This window comes from Panthera uncia (assembly GCF_023721935.1).
Source record: "Panthera uncia isolate 11264 chromosome C1 unlocalized genomic scaffold, Puncia_PCG_1.0 HiC_scaffold_3, whole genome shotgun sequence".
Taxonomy (NCBI): domain Eukaryota; kingdom Metazoa; phylum Chordata; class Mammalia; order Carnivora; family Felidae; genus Panthera; species Panthera uncia.
This window is the reverse complement of record NW_026057584.1, coordinates 73285183-73302809: the sequence shown is the minus strand read 5'-3', so window position 1 is coordinate 73302809 and position 17627 is coordinate 73285183. Positions and strand designations below refer to the sequence as shown.

General features: G+C 39.5%; 1 protein-coding gene across 1 annotated transcript in view; it reads left to right on the top strand.

The window, feature by feature from the left end:
- Positions 1-17627, top strand: part of GALNT5 (polypeptide N-acetylgalactosaminyltransferase 5) — a 41634-nt gene that overhangs the window by 13074 nt on the left and 10933 nt on the right. Inside the window, exons 2-7 of the mRNA XM_049615620.1 lie at positions 1865-2031; positions 3542-3661; positions 11635-11770; positions 12356-12475; positions 14550-14667; positions 15678-16001. Coding sequence (XP_049471577.1) covers positions 1865-2031; positions 3542-3661; positions 11635-11770; positions 12356-12475; positions 14550-14667; positions 15678-16001 — 985 coding nt within the window. The remainder of the gene's footprint in view (positions 1-1864; positions 2032-3541; positions 3662-11634; positions 11771-12355; positions 12476-14549; positions 14668-15677; positions 16002-17627) is intronic.

Sequence of the window (17627 nt, the reverse complement as noted above, 5' to 3'; positions counted from 1 at the left end):
ATCCACTTTAGGGAACCATTGGAATTACAGACCAAAGCTGGATTTGCCTACCTTTTCTTAAGTATCTGCTGCGTGTCAGGTATATACTAGGTGAGTTTTATATAATATTTGCATTGAATCCTACAATAAGTGGATTCTTAATCTCTGCTTGGAGGTTCTTAATCTCTGGCAAACTGAGGTTTGAAGAAGTTGTACAATTTATCTAAGCCAGTAATTAGGGGAACTGATATTTGACCACTTATCTATCTGCTGCCAAAACCCATGCTCGTAGTACAGAAAAATCAGCATAACGCAGTGAAATGAAGACCATTCGTTCGCATTTCCTTATATATCTTTTCCAGGTGAATCATGCTGAGTAAGTAATCTAACTTCTCAAGCGTCAGTTTGCTGTATTTAGAGAAGAGGTTAATAATATGGATCACAACCAGTTGTTACAATTATCTGCATAATAGTACTTTATTAAGTATGATGGGTAAATGGTGGATGCACGCAAATATGGTTTTACTATGGTTTTTACTCTTATCTATTTCTTCTTTACAGACTAAGCAAAGTGTAGTTATATTATCTGGCAGAAGTGTCTACTCCCACAAAATGATACATAGACATACAAAGAAGCCAGCTTCTTTTATTCTCAAGAACTGAAGGCTTCCTGAATGGCTATTTCTAGAGCTAGACTGCAGCAGAGTTTGAGTCCCAACTGTGTCATTCACTAACAGTCCAATCGTGAACTAGCCTCACCATGATTTTAATTATTCACCTGTAAAAGGGGGAAGAGATCCTGTTGGTTTAAATTGAAATGATACAGAGTGCCCATAATATTTATTTATGATCATCATAATTTAATTATGACATTACTAACAGTAGCCGTGTTAGAAGGATGGTGAATATTCTTTGTGAGGTTCTGCTGGGCACCCTCCTGAGAAGTGTAGCACAAGCAGGGGATGGAAGAAACCAGCAGTGAGGCAATGGGCACTGCAGGGCAAGGTAAAAAACCAAGACAAATTACAACCTACCTGAATACCAACTCCCACTGGAGCCTTATCCTCCTCTCTATGCCAGCAAAATTATTTCAACTGTGGTTACTCTGTAGCACAGAGAGTCTCAGCAAGCAACCCCTAAGTAGATAGGGAAGATGAAGAGTTTAATTATATATCTCCATATATCTCCATACATGCATTCACGTGCAGAGTGAGAAAAAGAATATTTCCTTTGGCACTTGGCAGGAGGCCAGTTGGAAGGGCAATCATAAGCTATTTGGTAACATTAATTATGTCGGAGTGTTCTCTTGTGGTATATGGTCTAATTAGCATAGCGGTGGCTACCATTTGGTGAATTCCTGTGCCAGGAACCGTGCTAGACAATTTATGTGCATTCTTTCTAGACCGTAAAACTCTATTGAATAAGAACTTTCACCTAATTTTAAAGATGAAGGAACTGAGATATAGAGATATTAAGTACGGTATCAAAGGATAAAGATCTGAGAAATATTGGTGCTGAGATTCAAAATAGTGTCTAACCAATACAGCCTATCTCCTGTCCACTACAACGAGATGCCTCCACAGGAAGTTCTCATGGCTTGTGTTGCTTTTATAGCAACCACTGTTACTGGTTATTCTTCCTCTGCTTGTTTATTTTATTTATACCCTTCCTCAAGAAAGATACATGAGAAAATTATCACTGATATATGTAGTAGATGACGGATGGATGGATGAACAGATATATAGAAAAACAGATAGACATACCCACAGATAAACAGAGCATGTGAGTCTATGTGTACATACATACAATTATACTCTGTGACTTTTAAAACCATCTCATGGCTCTTGTTAGCACATCACTGTGCCCTGCTTGTGTCCTGGCCCAGGTGTGCAGAGCAGCTAGTTCACAATAACCTCCCGACCACCAGTGTCATCATGTGCTTTGTGGATGAAGTGTGGTCCACTCTGCTGAGGTCTGTTCATAGTGTACTTAATCGCTCTCCTCCGCACCTCATCAAGGAGATTCTTCTGGTGGATGACTTCAGCACCAAAGGTAAGAAAAACACTCCTGAAAATTAAACTTTGGTATATATGTAACAAGTCAGAGTTAGACTCCGTGGAAAACAAAGATATGGACGGTCTGTGGTTTCTTCCTCAAGAGCAAAGCACATTACATGTTAAGTGTTGAGAAGACAAATTGTCTATAGGACCAAACAGATGAAGCTTCAACAGAGTGCAAAGGCAGAATCCACCATGGTGCAGAAGAAGTGAAGAATCTCTCTATTGGGGTTATCACATAATTTGTGTACATAAGTGGCCCTTTTCCACCTGAGGTCCCCTTCCCACCACACCACAAATTTCCAAAATGCGACCCACTTCAGAAAACTTTAGCGAATAGCAAAGAGAGGACAACCCTAATAGAACAACGTAGCTTTGATCATGACCACAATGACATGGGCCAGTTTCATCAGCCTCAGAGTGCCTACCAGAATCACACTGAGGTCCGGGAGCAGGGAAAATCCATGAGAAAAACTGGTTGAAAACTTTGAGAAGGGGCCTTGAGAACAACAAAGAAATAGTATCTAGTCACCAAGAAAATGATAGTCTTCTGTATGAATGGCAGGTCCAGATTTGGAGGGACCTAAAGCTTAGATGGTTTCAGGGTCCTCTTTAAGAAAAAAATCCCACAGGGGTGCCTGGATGGCTCAGTAAGTTAAGCATCCGGCTCAGGTCATGATCTTGTGGTTCATGAATTCGAGCCCTGCGTAAGTTCTGTGCTAACAGCTTAGAGCCTGGAGCCTGCTTAGGATTCTGTGTCTCCCTCTCTCTCTGCCCCTCCCCTGCTTGCTCTCTCCCTCTCTCACATAAACAAACATTAAAAAAAGAAAGAAGGAAAAAGTCCCACAGAATTAGTAGGAAAGTGAGCAGCAGAAGTACTTTTGGAAGCCATTCCTACCTAGGATATCTGTCAATAGCTTAATTACACATAGAAGTGATTGCAAGTCATATAAATATACCCCATAGAACCCCAACAACATTGTTTTAGATGGATTCCTCTTTGGCCACCCAACAAGACAAAAGAGGTATGATGGAGAGGGCATCATAGTGGGGAAGTGACAGTGGACTTAACCAATTGCAGTTGCAATATCTTTCTTTCACAAATTTTTCAATTTGCATACAATGTTTATTTAGCCTTCTGCCTGGGTCTTGGCTTGGCTTGGTTTGTAAGCTGGGACGTTCGTACAGAAACCTGAGCTTATTTTATTTCAAGGCAAATTTGCCCTGTCCTGACAAATACTCAGAGAAGGTGAGCCCTCCTCTGTAACTTGGCAACCCTGAAAAGGATTTGAGATTTAAGAAACAGATAGCTTAGAGAATTGAATACAGACAAAAACCTATCCAAGAAAATGACATCAGAAAATAAAATCATGGCCCAAGGAATAAAATTTATCGACGATAGTAAATATCAGAGTTTCTAGAATTTGATGTTAAGGAGGCACTGCTAGTATTATCCAGATCTAGTTACTCAAAGTGTTTCCTTATCTATTCTTGCTGTGATATAGACTACCTAAAAGATAATCTGGATAAATACATGTCTCAGTTTCCAAAAGTTCGAATTCTTCGCCTCAAAGAGAGACACGGCTTAATAAGAGCCAGGCTGGCAGGAGCACAGAATGCAACAGGTAAGAAGCTGTTAATTTTGTATTTTGGCTATATTTTTGTTTTAGTTTCTTTTTTTTTTTCAAATATACAGCAAATTTGAAATAATACTGCAGGGAACAACCATAATGCCATCATCATTCCACCAATATTTAGCTTTTTGCAATATGTGCTTTCTCTCTCTCTCTCTCTCTCTCTCTCACACACACACACACACACACATACACACGTTTGTTTACACACACTTTTTTTTTCTCAACTTTTGAATTTACAGACATCATGACCCTACAACTCTGTGTACCTTAATAGGCATCTCTGAAAAAATAGAGACATTCTATTAGATAAGCACACTTTCATATCTGAATATCGTCTGGTTTATGCTCTTTTCAGACTCCCTTATTGCTCCTGAAATGTTTTTAATAGTTGCTTTTGTCTTTTGAAATTTGAGATCTAATTAAGTTTCATGCACTGCATTTGGTTATTTACTCTTCTTGGTTTCTCAATCTAGAGTAGAAAACACCCTACTTATCACTGACTTGTGTTTTTTTCAGTGTCCAGGCCATTTGTTCTGAACATCTGACCACATTCCGAAATTTCCTCACTGTTTCCTCATGTTACAATCAGGCTAAACATTTCTGGCGTGCATACTGGATAGAATTCTACTCTGTAGGTGGTAGGACTTGCGTACTGCTTATGGCTTCAAATCAAGAGACACATGATGTCAAGTTGTCCAACTGTTGGTGATGGTAAATTTGAGCACTTAGTTAAAATGTTAACAGTCAGATTTTTCTTTGGGGGGTAAGAAGCAATTTGTGGGGTAATACTTTGATCCACATGAATACTCTGTTTTCCCTACATTTTACCCAATGGTTTTACACCCATTGATGATCATTGCTTGGATCATTTATTGCACTGAGGGCTGTTCATCTCTTCTGCCTTCCCTCCCTCTTCTTTTTCTCCCACCCTTGCCCTCTCTCCCTCCCTCCTCTTTCCCTCTTATAGGGAAATCCCCACTATTAATTTATGCTTTCAAAAATTCAATTTGTATGTTATCAGCTTCCTTCCTTCCTTCCTTCTTTCCTTTATTTATTTGTGGTACTCAAATTGTCCCAAATTTGATCACTAGGAGCCCCCTCAAGCCTAAGCTGTCTTGGCCTGATCCTATCTGTATTTGAGGACTTAGAATTGTTTACTTCTCTCTTCCCTGACCTGTGTCTGCTCTTCTGATAGCAATTTCTACCTTCTCAAGAGCAATATGCTCTTTTCTTCACCTCTTTTTAGTGTGTGGGTGTTGGGGAGTGAAAGGGAGGAGACAAATCTTTTCTCTCATGAGTACTCTAACATTAATGCCAAACATATAGGTTCATTTTCACATCCTGCTGTGGAAAGACCTGTACGCCATGATAATAGCTGAACTTACATACCAGGTTCCATTCTAAACACTTTCTGGACTAATTGATTTGATCTTCACAATGACTCTAGGAGGTAGGTACAAGTACTTTCCTCATTTTACAGATGAAGATATAAAGGCACAGTGAGGTTATGACTTGCCCAAGTTCTCCCAGCTAGTAACTGATACAACAGGATTGGAACCCAGAAAACTCCGAATCCTCAGTCTGACCTACTACATTTTGCTGCCTCTAGACATTTAGATATCACTCTCCTCTGTAAGCCATGGCATTGCAGATTTCCACCAGCTTGTATTTAAGCATGTTCTAATGGTAAATTATCTACTCACCTGAGTTACACCACCTTGTAACTAGACCACAAATCTGGAACTTTTCATATCCCACTGGTTTGCTAACAAATTTCTTTGGCCTGTAATGGAAATTTTAAACTAACTACAAACACATCACACTAAAATTAACATTGCAGGGACAGATAAGATTCTTAATGATAGGCTGCATTTGAAAAATTAAGTAAAAATCCATGTTTGACTTCTTTTGGGAAGTAATTACCCACAAATGATTCAAAACTAGGAAGTGAGGAAATAGTCCAAACTGACAAGTTTGGGGCTAAGATCTGGATAAGGAACATCCCCAGGCAAGTGGGACAAGAAGTACAATGTCCTGATGTAGAAATATGTTCTGTCTATTTAAGCTAAAGAAGGAAGTTTATTATGGTTGATGGGTGCCGACCATAAAGAGAGTGGTATGAGATTCATTTGGGGGGCAAGGCAAAGGCAGGCTTTTGCAAAGTTTTATGAGTCATCTGAGGAGTGTAGGCATTATTCTTGGTATAATATGAAGCCGATGAAGTACATTAAACAGGTGAATAAAATTGTCTGACTTAATTTAAAGCTCACTTTGGCTGCCTTGTAGAGAACGGGTATTAGGGAAATGTGAAGAAGAAGTAGGGAGACCATTTAGGAGGCTATTACAGTTGTCCAGGCACCAGGGAGGTACTAGGACAGAAGAAGGGAGTGGTCAGAGTAAGAATATATTGTGGATAAGGAGCCCACAGGGCTTGTCATCAAGTAAGATATAAAGAGAGTAATAATGAAACGAGTCAAAAAGTAAAACAAAACAAAAACAAAAAAACCCTAGGACTGGAATCAGAGCAACTTGGTGGATGTTCCTCATAACCAGAGGAACAGATTTGGGATTGCAGTTGAGTTCCAATTTTGTTCATGTAAATTTGAGATGAAAATGAGATATCCATGTAGAGAAAGCTGACAAGTGCAGAACCAGAAATGCAATGCTTATAAAAACTTCTCTCTGCCTTGCATGGAGCACGACACATGCTGGAGATGATCTCCGCAATAGTCCATACTGTTAGACAACACAGGAGGCCTCTTTAGATGGGGTGCAATGAACTTGGTCAAAGTAATTGCCTACTTGGCCTGTTCAAGTACTTATGGTTACAGCCATCAAATCATTCTTTGAATTTAGTAAATCCAAATGTAATAATGTAAATTTGGCTCTTTGTCCCTAATACTCTCAAGTACATTAGCTCAATTCTAGTCTGGTAACTCTTAAAACTATTTTGACTATAACCCATGTTAAGAAATAAATTTTGCATCAGAACCTACTGCATACCTATGTTACACATATAACTACAATAGACATTTCATGAAATAACATGTGCAACAAATTCTAGTATCTTCTCTTTTTGTTTTATTTGTTTTTTAGATTCTGGCCAATCCCACTATGTTGTGGTAGTGACTTGTTAAGGGGTCCCAAATTTACTTTGGAAAGGCCAGCTAGGTGCATCTTAATTGCTTGTCACTGTCTAATGAAGAGTTGCTTCTAAACTATCTTAGAAGAAGTAGAAAGGTATGTTTCAATGGGATTAGTAATGGCTTTGTCCAAGGATATATCCAAGGGCCCTGAAGTGTACTTGAGTCCTGTGAAAAATTCAAGGGGATTCAGAATCCTGTACCAGCTTTAGATGAGGAAATAATTCAAGGACTATTCAGGGTCTGGACTGAGCAAGGCTGGTCAACCTGGTGAGTTCTCCCAGACTCCCCTCTGGGCATTCCCTAGCCATCACAAATAGAGCATTAGTAGGAGACACCCTGGACCTGAACAGTCTTTGTAATCAGAGATCAGCAAAGATATCAGGGCAGAAAATGTCTCTAGACTGCCTCAGCCAAACAAAGAGATGAAGGACCAGAATCTGAATCCAAAATCTGACAGACCTTAATAGCTATGATTTCCTAAAGATTTACCCTTTAGGATTCAGAGAAAAGGAAGGGGAAACCACAGGCAAGGAAGGATGAGATCAAAGATCCAAGGACCTGCAAAAATTGGTCAAGTGGCCCTGTTTTGGTCCCAGGGTATTATTAGACTCTCTGAAATACATAGTACAAAATATTAAGGGAAAAACAGTAACTCTCTGACAACTGGCAATGTTCACTACATATTCGGTTTTCAGGGCACGATACGTCCTTCATCTGGATCTGATTCAGGCAAAAAGATCAGGTCCAGGTCCAATCAGTTATTTCCTGAGAATGAGGAGTTAGAGAGGCCAAACAGGATTTAAAAACTTGAAGGGTATGCCACGGTCAATGGATCTCTAGGGAAAATGTTCTATATGAAGCCACAGAAGTAAAAAGAGACACAGTGATTGAGGTGCAAGTGTATAAGCCAACCTCCAGGATCTCATGCTAGTATTGAACGAAAGAGCAAGTTACTGCCCTGCCAAGAAGAGTCTGCAGTCAAGAAGGTTCAGTCGTACACTCCAGAGAGTCAGAATAGAGATCAGATTCTCATTTCCTTTATAACAATGGCATTTAGGAAATATTTGACATTGCTATGAGCATTCCAAAGAATCAGTTGGCTAACTTTAAGTATGTGGACTAAAGTGGCATCTAATTCCTGGACAACCCTGAGGTCTCCTGAAAAGCAACAGTCCTTCCGTAAATTTCTACAACTTGTTTTTTGCTGCAGGTAAAACAGATGGTTTCCTTAGCATCATTTATAAATTATTATGAAAATTTAAACAGCCAGACAGGTTCACATTCCTCAAGGAACCCTACACACAGCAAACCAACACTAACTGGTGCTGGCACCAATATCCCAAGCTGGTTAGCTAAACATATATGGGAGCCCATACTCAACAAGAAGCCAAAGCTTTAGGCACATTAAGCATCTCTGGGCTGGTCAAAAAGTAAATAAATAAGTAAGTTACAATCAAATCCATCTGCAAACAATCCAGCATTGCTGGGACCTACTCTTAGGAAACAGAAAAACCTGCCAGTTGGCCATCAAGATAAGATTATTTTGAGCTCTTGCTTAAATACTCATTGACAAACAGTAACAATACTAGCCGTTTATAAGGAATTTAGGTATTAAGTAGATCTTAGAAGTAGCTCTATTAGGTAAAGCTCAGAAAGGTTAAGTGACTTATCCAGTGTGGCTAAGGAAAGCAGAGCTCTGTGACCTCAGTCCTACGTCTATTTCACCGTGACTCTCCAGGATAGGAATAGTGTGTGAAATGTCCCCAGACCATATCCACCACAAGTGGAAATCCTAACCAGAGTCAGCAACATAGACAGATCCCTGGTCTAGTTCCTGAGATCTTATTTTAAGTTAAAAAGTGTCTGAAAATGGAGCAATGACATTCACGCATAGGAGGATTCTCATCTTGCCCAAAATAAAACAGTATAAAATTCCAGTCTATGTTTTGGGCAGAGGCTGCTTCCTTTGGGTCCTGGCAACAAGTGAATGAAAATCTGTATGGGGATCTGGGCCAGGTGGGAAGTGAATGTAGGGTTGGGGACTCATCTAGCTACCACCAAGGACTGAGAAAGTCAATCCAGACTCTTTGACCCTATAAGCGTATCCTGAGGATAGGAACAGGCAGTCTAGTAGAGACTGCTCTTTGGTTTAAATGGACCAGCAGTAGCAGTGATAAGAGGTAAAAACAGAGAAGGAGGCAAACCATAAGAGACTCTTAAATACAGAGAACAAAGGGTTTGCTGGAGGAGAGATGGGAGGGGGGGATGGGCTAAATGGGTGATGGGCATTAAGGAGGGCAGCTGTTGGGATAAGCACTGGGGTGTTATATGTAAGTAATGAACCACTGGGTTCTATTCCCGAAACCAATACTGCATTGTTTGTTAACTACCTTGACTTTAAATTAAAAAAAATAATAAGTAGTAAGAGAAAGGGACTGTCTTCTGCACCTGTTATATATACCAACCAAGTAGGACCTTAGCAGACCATGCTTACATACCTTACACACTAGATGGCCCCTGTGAACCTTCACACACAGGGAGCGGGCTGTGCAAGGGGAGACCCTTAGGAGATAATGATCTTTCATTATCCAACGAGCCATAATCTCTGAAAATAAGACTCCCCCAGCATGATCAGGAGTTATAACCGTTGTGTCCCTACAATTGAAGATGAGCAGGGATGGAGACTTTGGTCTAGCACAACCCACTTCTGCCTAAAGAGACTTCTCAAGAACATTCCTCACCAACATTTTGGCTAAGTTCGGTTTCTTCACCCTCTTTCAAAAATTCCATTGTTGATCAGTTAATTGATAAAATATTGAACCATTAATTAAGAGGTTGGTTACGGTTTTTAGTGGATCATGATCTATCATCCAGGTATCTAATTTCACCTTGTTCTTTGCCTGCTATTGTCTTCTGCCTTTACTTCAAGCCTTCAAGGTCTAATAGCTTTTCCTCTCTCTGGCCATTTTTTTTTTCTTTTTTTAGGCACACAGGCAATGGAATAAACTCTTTTCTAATATCAGGCTGCCACTTGGCTGTGCAAACTTGGAAAAGTTTAAGTTCTTTGTTTCTCTTCAAAAGGAATAAAACTTAGACCTCCTTCTCATTTCCGAAGTGGGAATAAAAATTAGACTTATACTTCAGGGTTGTTGCATGAATTAAACAAGACAGCCATGTAGAATGCTTAGAACCATTGTCTGGGATAGAAAAAAACACTTAATTGAAAATAACTGATGTTATTACTGGTTAGTCAAGAGCTAAGCGGTGGGGGGGGGGGGGCAGCCAGGTATTAGAGTGGTCAGTTCAAACAAGACAAAATGAAAGTAACGCTCAAGTCTTTAATCATTTCCTCCAACAATGTAAGTAAGAAGTGTAAGTAAGAATTGAAACAGAAGAAAAGTGCTGACTCCCTCAATGTTCCATTCTTCCCTGTAGAGAAATGGACTGATGGATTGAGCAGATGTGAGGATCGTCTTACTGCCTAAAGGAGCCCAGAACAAAAGACTCCTCCTGTTTTATAGCCCTGGGGGCTAGGGTGAGAGAAAAGAGAGGGGTAGGAGTGGGAAAGTACCGAATGCTGAATCAGAGTGGAGGCAAATGTGCTGGAGATCTACCCATCTCCCACATGGTGAAGCTGGGTTCCTGGCCTGAAGCGGTCCTCGGAGTGGAGGAAAATGGAAGAATGTGGACTGGAAACACAGCTTTGCTGAGGGCATGTCCACTGAGTGGGAGGGAGGGCCTGAGCTCTTGACTGCAATTCCCTTCAGAGGCTGGGGCGCACTGGCTGCAGACCATGTCTGGTGTGAGAGGGCGGCCTCCCGCCACGAGGCCTGCCAGAGAAGCTTCTGTGATTGCCTCTGGTCAGGCCTGAAAGGATACATAGGATTTCGGTCATAGTTCAGATTCCTCAGGTTATTATTAATCTTAGACGCACACACACATACACACACACACACACATAATCCACCTGCATAAATCATTTGGAACAATGTAGATGCTACTTAGAATTTTATTGAGATGCAAGTATTGCTGCACACAACGAATAGGAGAACAAGGATTTTTAATGAGTATTTTTTAGCCTCCAAGTTTCTCTTTCTTTTCTCTTTCTCCTGCCACGCTCGTATTTTTTATTGTGGTAAAATACGGGTGACATAAAATTTACCGTCTCAGTTGTATTTCTTCAGTGCACAGTCCAGTGCTCTGAAGTATATTCACACGGTTGTACAACCCATCTCTAGAATGCTTTTCAGCTTATAAAACTAAAACTCTCTACCCATTAACCTATTCCCTATTCTTCCTCCCACCCCTGTAGCCCTTCCACACTGCCTTCTAGCCTTGCTGATTCCTCCCCTTTTGCCTGGTTGCACCCCTATTATGCAAAATGGTATTTCCCCTTTCTGATGCCAACCTTGGATTATCAAACTCTGCCTGGTCTTCTGAAAAACAAAGCTCAGTTTTCCACAGACCCCCCCCCACCCCCACCCCAGGGTAATGGGACCCACCCTCCTTAGAAGAGACAAAGCAGCCACCTTTTTAATACTAAGGATTCCCTTCAAAGTCTTGGCTACCCATTCAAAGTGGCTTATCAATTTTTTTTTTTTGCAAACAAAAATGATGCTTCCAGAAACAAAATTTCTTTTATTTCATGATAGAATGAAAATATAGGGACCAGGAATTCGGTGATAATTCCGGCCTTTACAATGTACTGCCTTTGCAATCACCTTTCTGGAGCAATCTCCAAGACCTTTGAACACAACAAACACACACTCAGTATATTGCTTTTTTCAAATGAACTTTCTTTTTCTGGCTCTCTAGGTGATGTGTTGACATTCTTAGATTCTCACGTGGAATGTAACGTCGGTTGGTTGGAACCTCTTCTGGAAAGAGTTTATTTAAGTAGAAAGAAGGTAGCCTGTCCAGTAATCGAAGTCATCAATGATAAAGATATGAGGTAATATTGTCATATTCCACAAGATACTTCTAAGTGACTCATTAACTAACAGCAGCAGAAAGTACTGGTCATATTCCTAGGCTGCACACTTTTACAAATCTGAGAAATACACAGTTAACCCAATTACATAAATGGAAACACATAATAGATATATCGAGATCAGAGAACGTCAATCCAATTGTTTACTTGATCATCAAAATGCTTAACCCTTAATACCAAGAATTCCTAATACCCATTGTCCAGTTCTTTCCTCTTTCTATTCAGCTGTGCCCCAAAATATTTATCTCCCTTAAGACTCATTCATCTTTTTTGTGGGAAATGTACATATGCTCCTAATTTTTTCCCTCAACAATATCCAGAACATTATTAAAAGAAAAGTAGAAGTTAAAAACAAGCAATCCGGCCAATTAGTCACTAATGCAAGTTGTACTAATAAATTCTCTTGAAATGTTATAAAAAGTTTGTGATAATCTCGAGTCATTTGTGTAAGCACTTGCTTCATTCATTTTAACAAGACATGGTGTCAGGTTGATCAAGTATATGTGTATGATCTCAAGCAGCATTTGTGTTCTTTTCCTGGATTAGTTACATGACAGTGGACAACTTTCAAAGAGGCATCTTCGTGTGGCCCATGAACTTTGGTTGGAGAACAATTCCTCCAGATGTTGTTGCAAAAAACAGAATTAAAGAAACTGATATAATACGGTAAGCGTGTGAGATTTAAGATTAGGAGGCAATCGTGTATCTTTTTGCAAAGGCATGGGAAGCAATCCCACGAAACAAGTGTTTCCCGTCGTTCTATAGACAATCAAGAATTATGGTTTTAACCAATAGATGATCAAAAGCAAGCAAAGTTTCCTGAAGAAATTAGTTTCCCACTACCAAAACTCATTTTTTAAATGGTCAATTACACCCTATTCAGCCCTGAATCCAGAGAAATTTGCTAACACTATTCCTTCTCCCTGGGATTTACAACCTAAGAAGTATAAACTAGTTGAATATGCTGCATAAATGCTATATAAGCACACATAACATTAAAGGCAACATGAGTAAAAATTAGAAGAGTAAATAATAGTAATAAAAGTATTATTGTAATAATAACTATTGTTAGGATTTTCTTTTGGTGTCTAACCCTACCCCTTCCATGGGAGGGGTGCCATATTCTGTAAGTGAATTGAGAAATATACACAGAAGCAGATATGAACTGAAAGTGGGGTTTTATTGCTAGAGAAGTGTAAAGAGAAAGCCCAGCCCAGACTGTGCATTGTGGCATTCTCTCTCAGAACTTACCTCCTATCCTTTGCTAGGTGCCATGCTTTCAGAAGTGATATTCCTAGCAAGTCAAGTAGGCTTATTATCATTTATTAAGCAGTCTGCATTTAGCCCTCTCTATAACCCTAGAAAAGGTGGTAGGTAGGATTGCCATTACAGCGATGAGGACACTGAGCCTTAAAATAATTAATTTTCCCAGGGATATATAGCTTGTAAAAGAACAAATTGGGATTCAAATCCATATCTGCCTGAATGTAACACTCTTGCTCTGATCCCACACCTAAAGAACATCTTTGCCTTTTTCAGACTCCCATTTGGAGGGTCAATGTACTGATTGAGCTCAGATTATATCCAACATAACGTTGGGAAGAGAATGCATTCTGGATAGATGGGAAAGGACATTTGTCATTCAGACAGAATATGTGCCTAAGGGGAAGGGAAGTTGGTGTGGGGTAGGAATTATTTTACCCTTGAGATTGTTGTATACCCTAAACACAAGGCAAGCTCTCCACACAAACCCCTTTCAGCTGGCTCAATCTTAACACCATGGGAAGTGATTACTGCTGATTCAAGTGTAGTTTCTATCCCCCATGATCTATAACAGTAATGAAGGCTCAGGAGTCAGACTCTTTGGATTCAAATCTCAACTGTACTATTGACTGATGGCGTGAGCTTTAAAAGGCTACTTAACCTCTTTGAATCTCTGTTTCCTCAGTTCTGCGTTAAGACTAATAGAAGTAGCTACCTGCATTATCTGAAAATTAAATCTGATTATATAACATGCTTTAAAAAGTGTTTGCCACATAACAAGCTGTCAGTAAAGTCTGTCTACAGTTGAGGCAGTGTGGTGGAGTGAGAGATCATAACATCAAACCAGACCACCTAAATTGAACCCCAGATGTACATCATACTAATCTGTGGCCTTGGGAACATTTCTAACCTTTTCTGTGTTGTCCTTTCTTAATGGTATATAGTTTCAGGGTTTTTGTAAAGTCTGAGGTTATATATATATATATATATATATACACACACACACACACATACATACATATATATACACACATACATACACATATATATACACATATATATATACACATATATATATACATTCACATATATATATATACATACATATATACACATACATACATACGTATATGTATGTGTGTATATATATAATACTTAGAGCAGTACCTGGTACTCCCTTAGCACTAAATAAGCATTTTTAAAAATAACATATTCGGAGAGTTTGGGTCAGAGAGTAAAGACAATAAGAATCGTACTTCCAAACCCCATCTTTGTTGACCCCAATCAATCTCTGCCACCATGAACCACGGAACTGATCTCTTCAGTGCTATTTGTGACTCCTTTCCAAGACCTCCCCACCCTCGATAGCTATTTTGAAATGTCTCTTAACTCCACTACAACTGCACAGGGGACCCACTCTAAAAAGTTGAATTCGCATGACATGCAAGTTTAAAAAACCAAACATTTCTTTTTGTAGGTGTCCCGTCATGGCGGGTGGACTATTTTCCATTGATAAAAATTACTTTTTCGAACTTGGAACATACGACCCTGGGCTTGATGTCTGGGGTGGAGAAAATATGGAGCTCTCATTCAAGGTATTACCAGGCGGTCCTCAAATTCTTTCTACAATTAAGAGTTTATCATTTGGTTTCATTTTACTAACATAATCAGCTATGGGACTGTCTCTGGGAAGAAATTTCACAGAAACTTTAGGGTCTGTAGATGAATGTTTTTCTATCCCAGATTGAATTTGGAAGAATCAATAGCTCCCATGAAATTTATCAGAGTTCCCTAGTATTTTATAACACTGTCTCTACATCTGAATATAGGGGGAATATTGTCTGCCATTTGACCTAAATGATGTGAGATTCATACTTCATACAAAATATCTCCAAGAACATTTTTCTGATATATCAGAAGTAATGAAAGCATTCAGTAATGGGTCATCTTAGTGCAAGTGACAGAGGTACAAAAAGTGCCTTTAGAGCAGGCCATCAACAGGTGATGTTGCAGCAACTTTGGACATCTCAGACAGCTCTGGGTATTTATGGTCATTGATCAACACCTAAGAAATCCTTGGCAGTAGCCAGAGTGAAGAGAATCCAAAAGGCAACTGTTTTCTTAGGGAGTGGGTTGGTATATAGTAAAAGGGGTATTACTTTGAGCTCATTTTCAAGTTGTGTCCCATTAAGTTATATGGATCACCCCAAGATGTAAGGAGGGAAAATTGGAAAAAAAAAAAAAAAAAAAAGGAAATACATACTCCTTACCCTGATCCAACCAAAGCAGGACTTCATACGATATATTTTATACACTGGGATTCTGTGAGAATTTCTTTATTAAAAAAAGATGTACACTGCAGGGTAGGGAAGAAAACCATATATAGTTTACAAATCCTAAAACGCTCCACAGCAATGTACAAAGCTAAATAAACCTGTTGAGCTTAATTTGAAACCATTGAAAAAGATTTTAGACGTTGACAGTAGTCCTTCAAGCTGGGAGTGGGGGGAGGGGGGTGGTCACCAGGTGGTTCCTGTCATTGTTAATTGCCCATGAATTGTGGGCAGTCATGTGATAATTGATGCTTCCTATCAAACTGTTACAGGTATGGATGTGTGGTGGTGAAATTGAGATCATTCCCTGTTCCCGAGTAGGCCACATATTCAGAAATGACAATCCATATACCTTCCCCAAGGACCGGATGAAGACAGTAGAGCGGAACTTGGTTCGGGTTGCTGAGGTCTGGCTTGATGAGTACAAGGAGCTATTCTATGGCCACGGGGACCACCTCATAGACCAAGGGTTAGATGTTGGAAACCTCACCGAACAACGGAAACTTCGAAAGAAACTAAAATGCAAAAGTTTCAAATGGTATTTGGAGAATGTTTTTCCTGATTTGAAGGCTCCCATTGTGAGGGCTAATGGTGTGGTAAGTTCAAGGAGCAAGTTAAATTGTGAGTCCATAAATATTAAATTTAAAAACTCTTGAAAAAGTGTGGAAAAGAATGAAGGATTACACTATAAATAAATATCCAATATGAGGGCAGATGAGACAGAGCATGGTTAAGGATTAAATATAGGTGAACTTAAGGGAGGCTTTTAGGCAGCTACATTCATTGATTAATTCGGCAAGTACCTACTGGATATCAATAAACCACACAGTATTTCAGAACTGGATTATAGGGTAAATATGTATAAAGTAGACGTGATGCCTATTTGTGGAGCTTAAAGGTGTGTAAGGGAAACCATGTACAAATATGTAACGCTTAAATAAAAAGTAAAATGGCTCTAATTTAGGGAACTGGTCCCTAGTGACCAGTCCTTCTAAGCTAGAATATTCAACTCTGAGGAGATATTGAATGCTAGCCCTCAAAGACAAGGGTCAGCCAAACTTCAAAAAAGAGAGCCCTAGGCAGAGGATGCCCCTTGTACAAAAACTCTAAGTTAGATGACTGTCTAGGCACTCAAGAACCAGAAAGAAGATGAATGTTGTCAGGGTGTGAAGGAGAAAAGAATGGCAACAGATGAAGAGGGAGAGGAAGGAAGAGTGGTCCCATGGGTCCTTATAGGCAGACTAAGGATTCTCCTTTCCCTTTCCCTTTCTTTTTCTTGTTTCTTACTTCCTTTCTTTTTCCTTCCTCCCTCCCTCCCTCTCTCTCTCCTGCTCTTTCTTCCTTTCCTTCTCTTTCTTCCCCTTCCTTCTCTTTCTTTCCTCCTTCCTTCCTTCCTTCCTTCCTTCCTCTCTCCTTCCCACCCTCCCTCCCGTCTATCTTTTCTTTCTTTTCCTTTCCTCTCCTTTCCTTTCCTTTTCTTTCTTTCGTTCTCTCTCTCTCTCTCTCTCTCTCTTTCTTTTCTCTCCTGAATGTAATAGGGAGCTATTGAGTAGGGTTAAGATTGGGATGACATGATTTAATTAGATTTTCACAGATTTCAAATGGGAACTGAAAATAAAAGACAATGACAGAGAAAATTCCAGGGCACAACATAATGTACCAAAAAGGAAGAAACTGAGCTAGACAGGTTGGACACAGTACAAAATCTATGAACTAAAGCAAGAAAGTAGAGAAACTGGATGAAAGCCATTCCAAGCCCATTCTAGGAGTGGGGTTTAATTCGAAGAGGATGGCAAGATGTGAGGATACTTATCATAAAATGAGTTTAGAGGTGATTAGTCAAGACTTGACCTAGAGCTTTTCCCAGTCATGCATATTTTTAATCCATGTTACTGCTTTCTCATTTAATTTTTATTTATAAATATTCCCAGCATTATTTTATTTTCTTTCAGAGTTTTCTTTTTCTTCATGCAAGAGGTTCTCAGACTTGACCATCAGTAAGCCTGCTATTTTAGGCCACGTTTTTTTCAATTCTCCCTAGAAAGTGAATTACACAAACCAATCACTCTCTGTCTAGGAAAATTCCTGATGGCAAGGATGTAGTAGAGCCATTCTCCCAGTGTAGGGAAGATCCTGGAAGAGTATAAAAAAGAGGAAACTTGAAAATTCAATTGGCAAATAGTAAAAGTGATCTGTTTGTAACATAATGTAGTATAAAATGA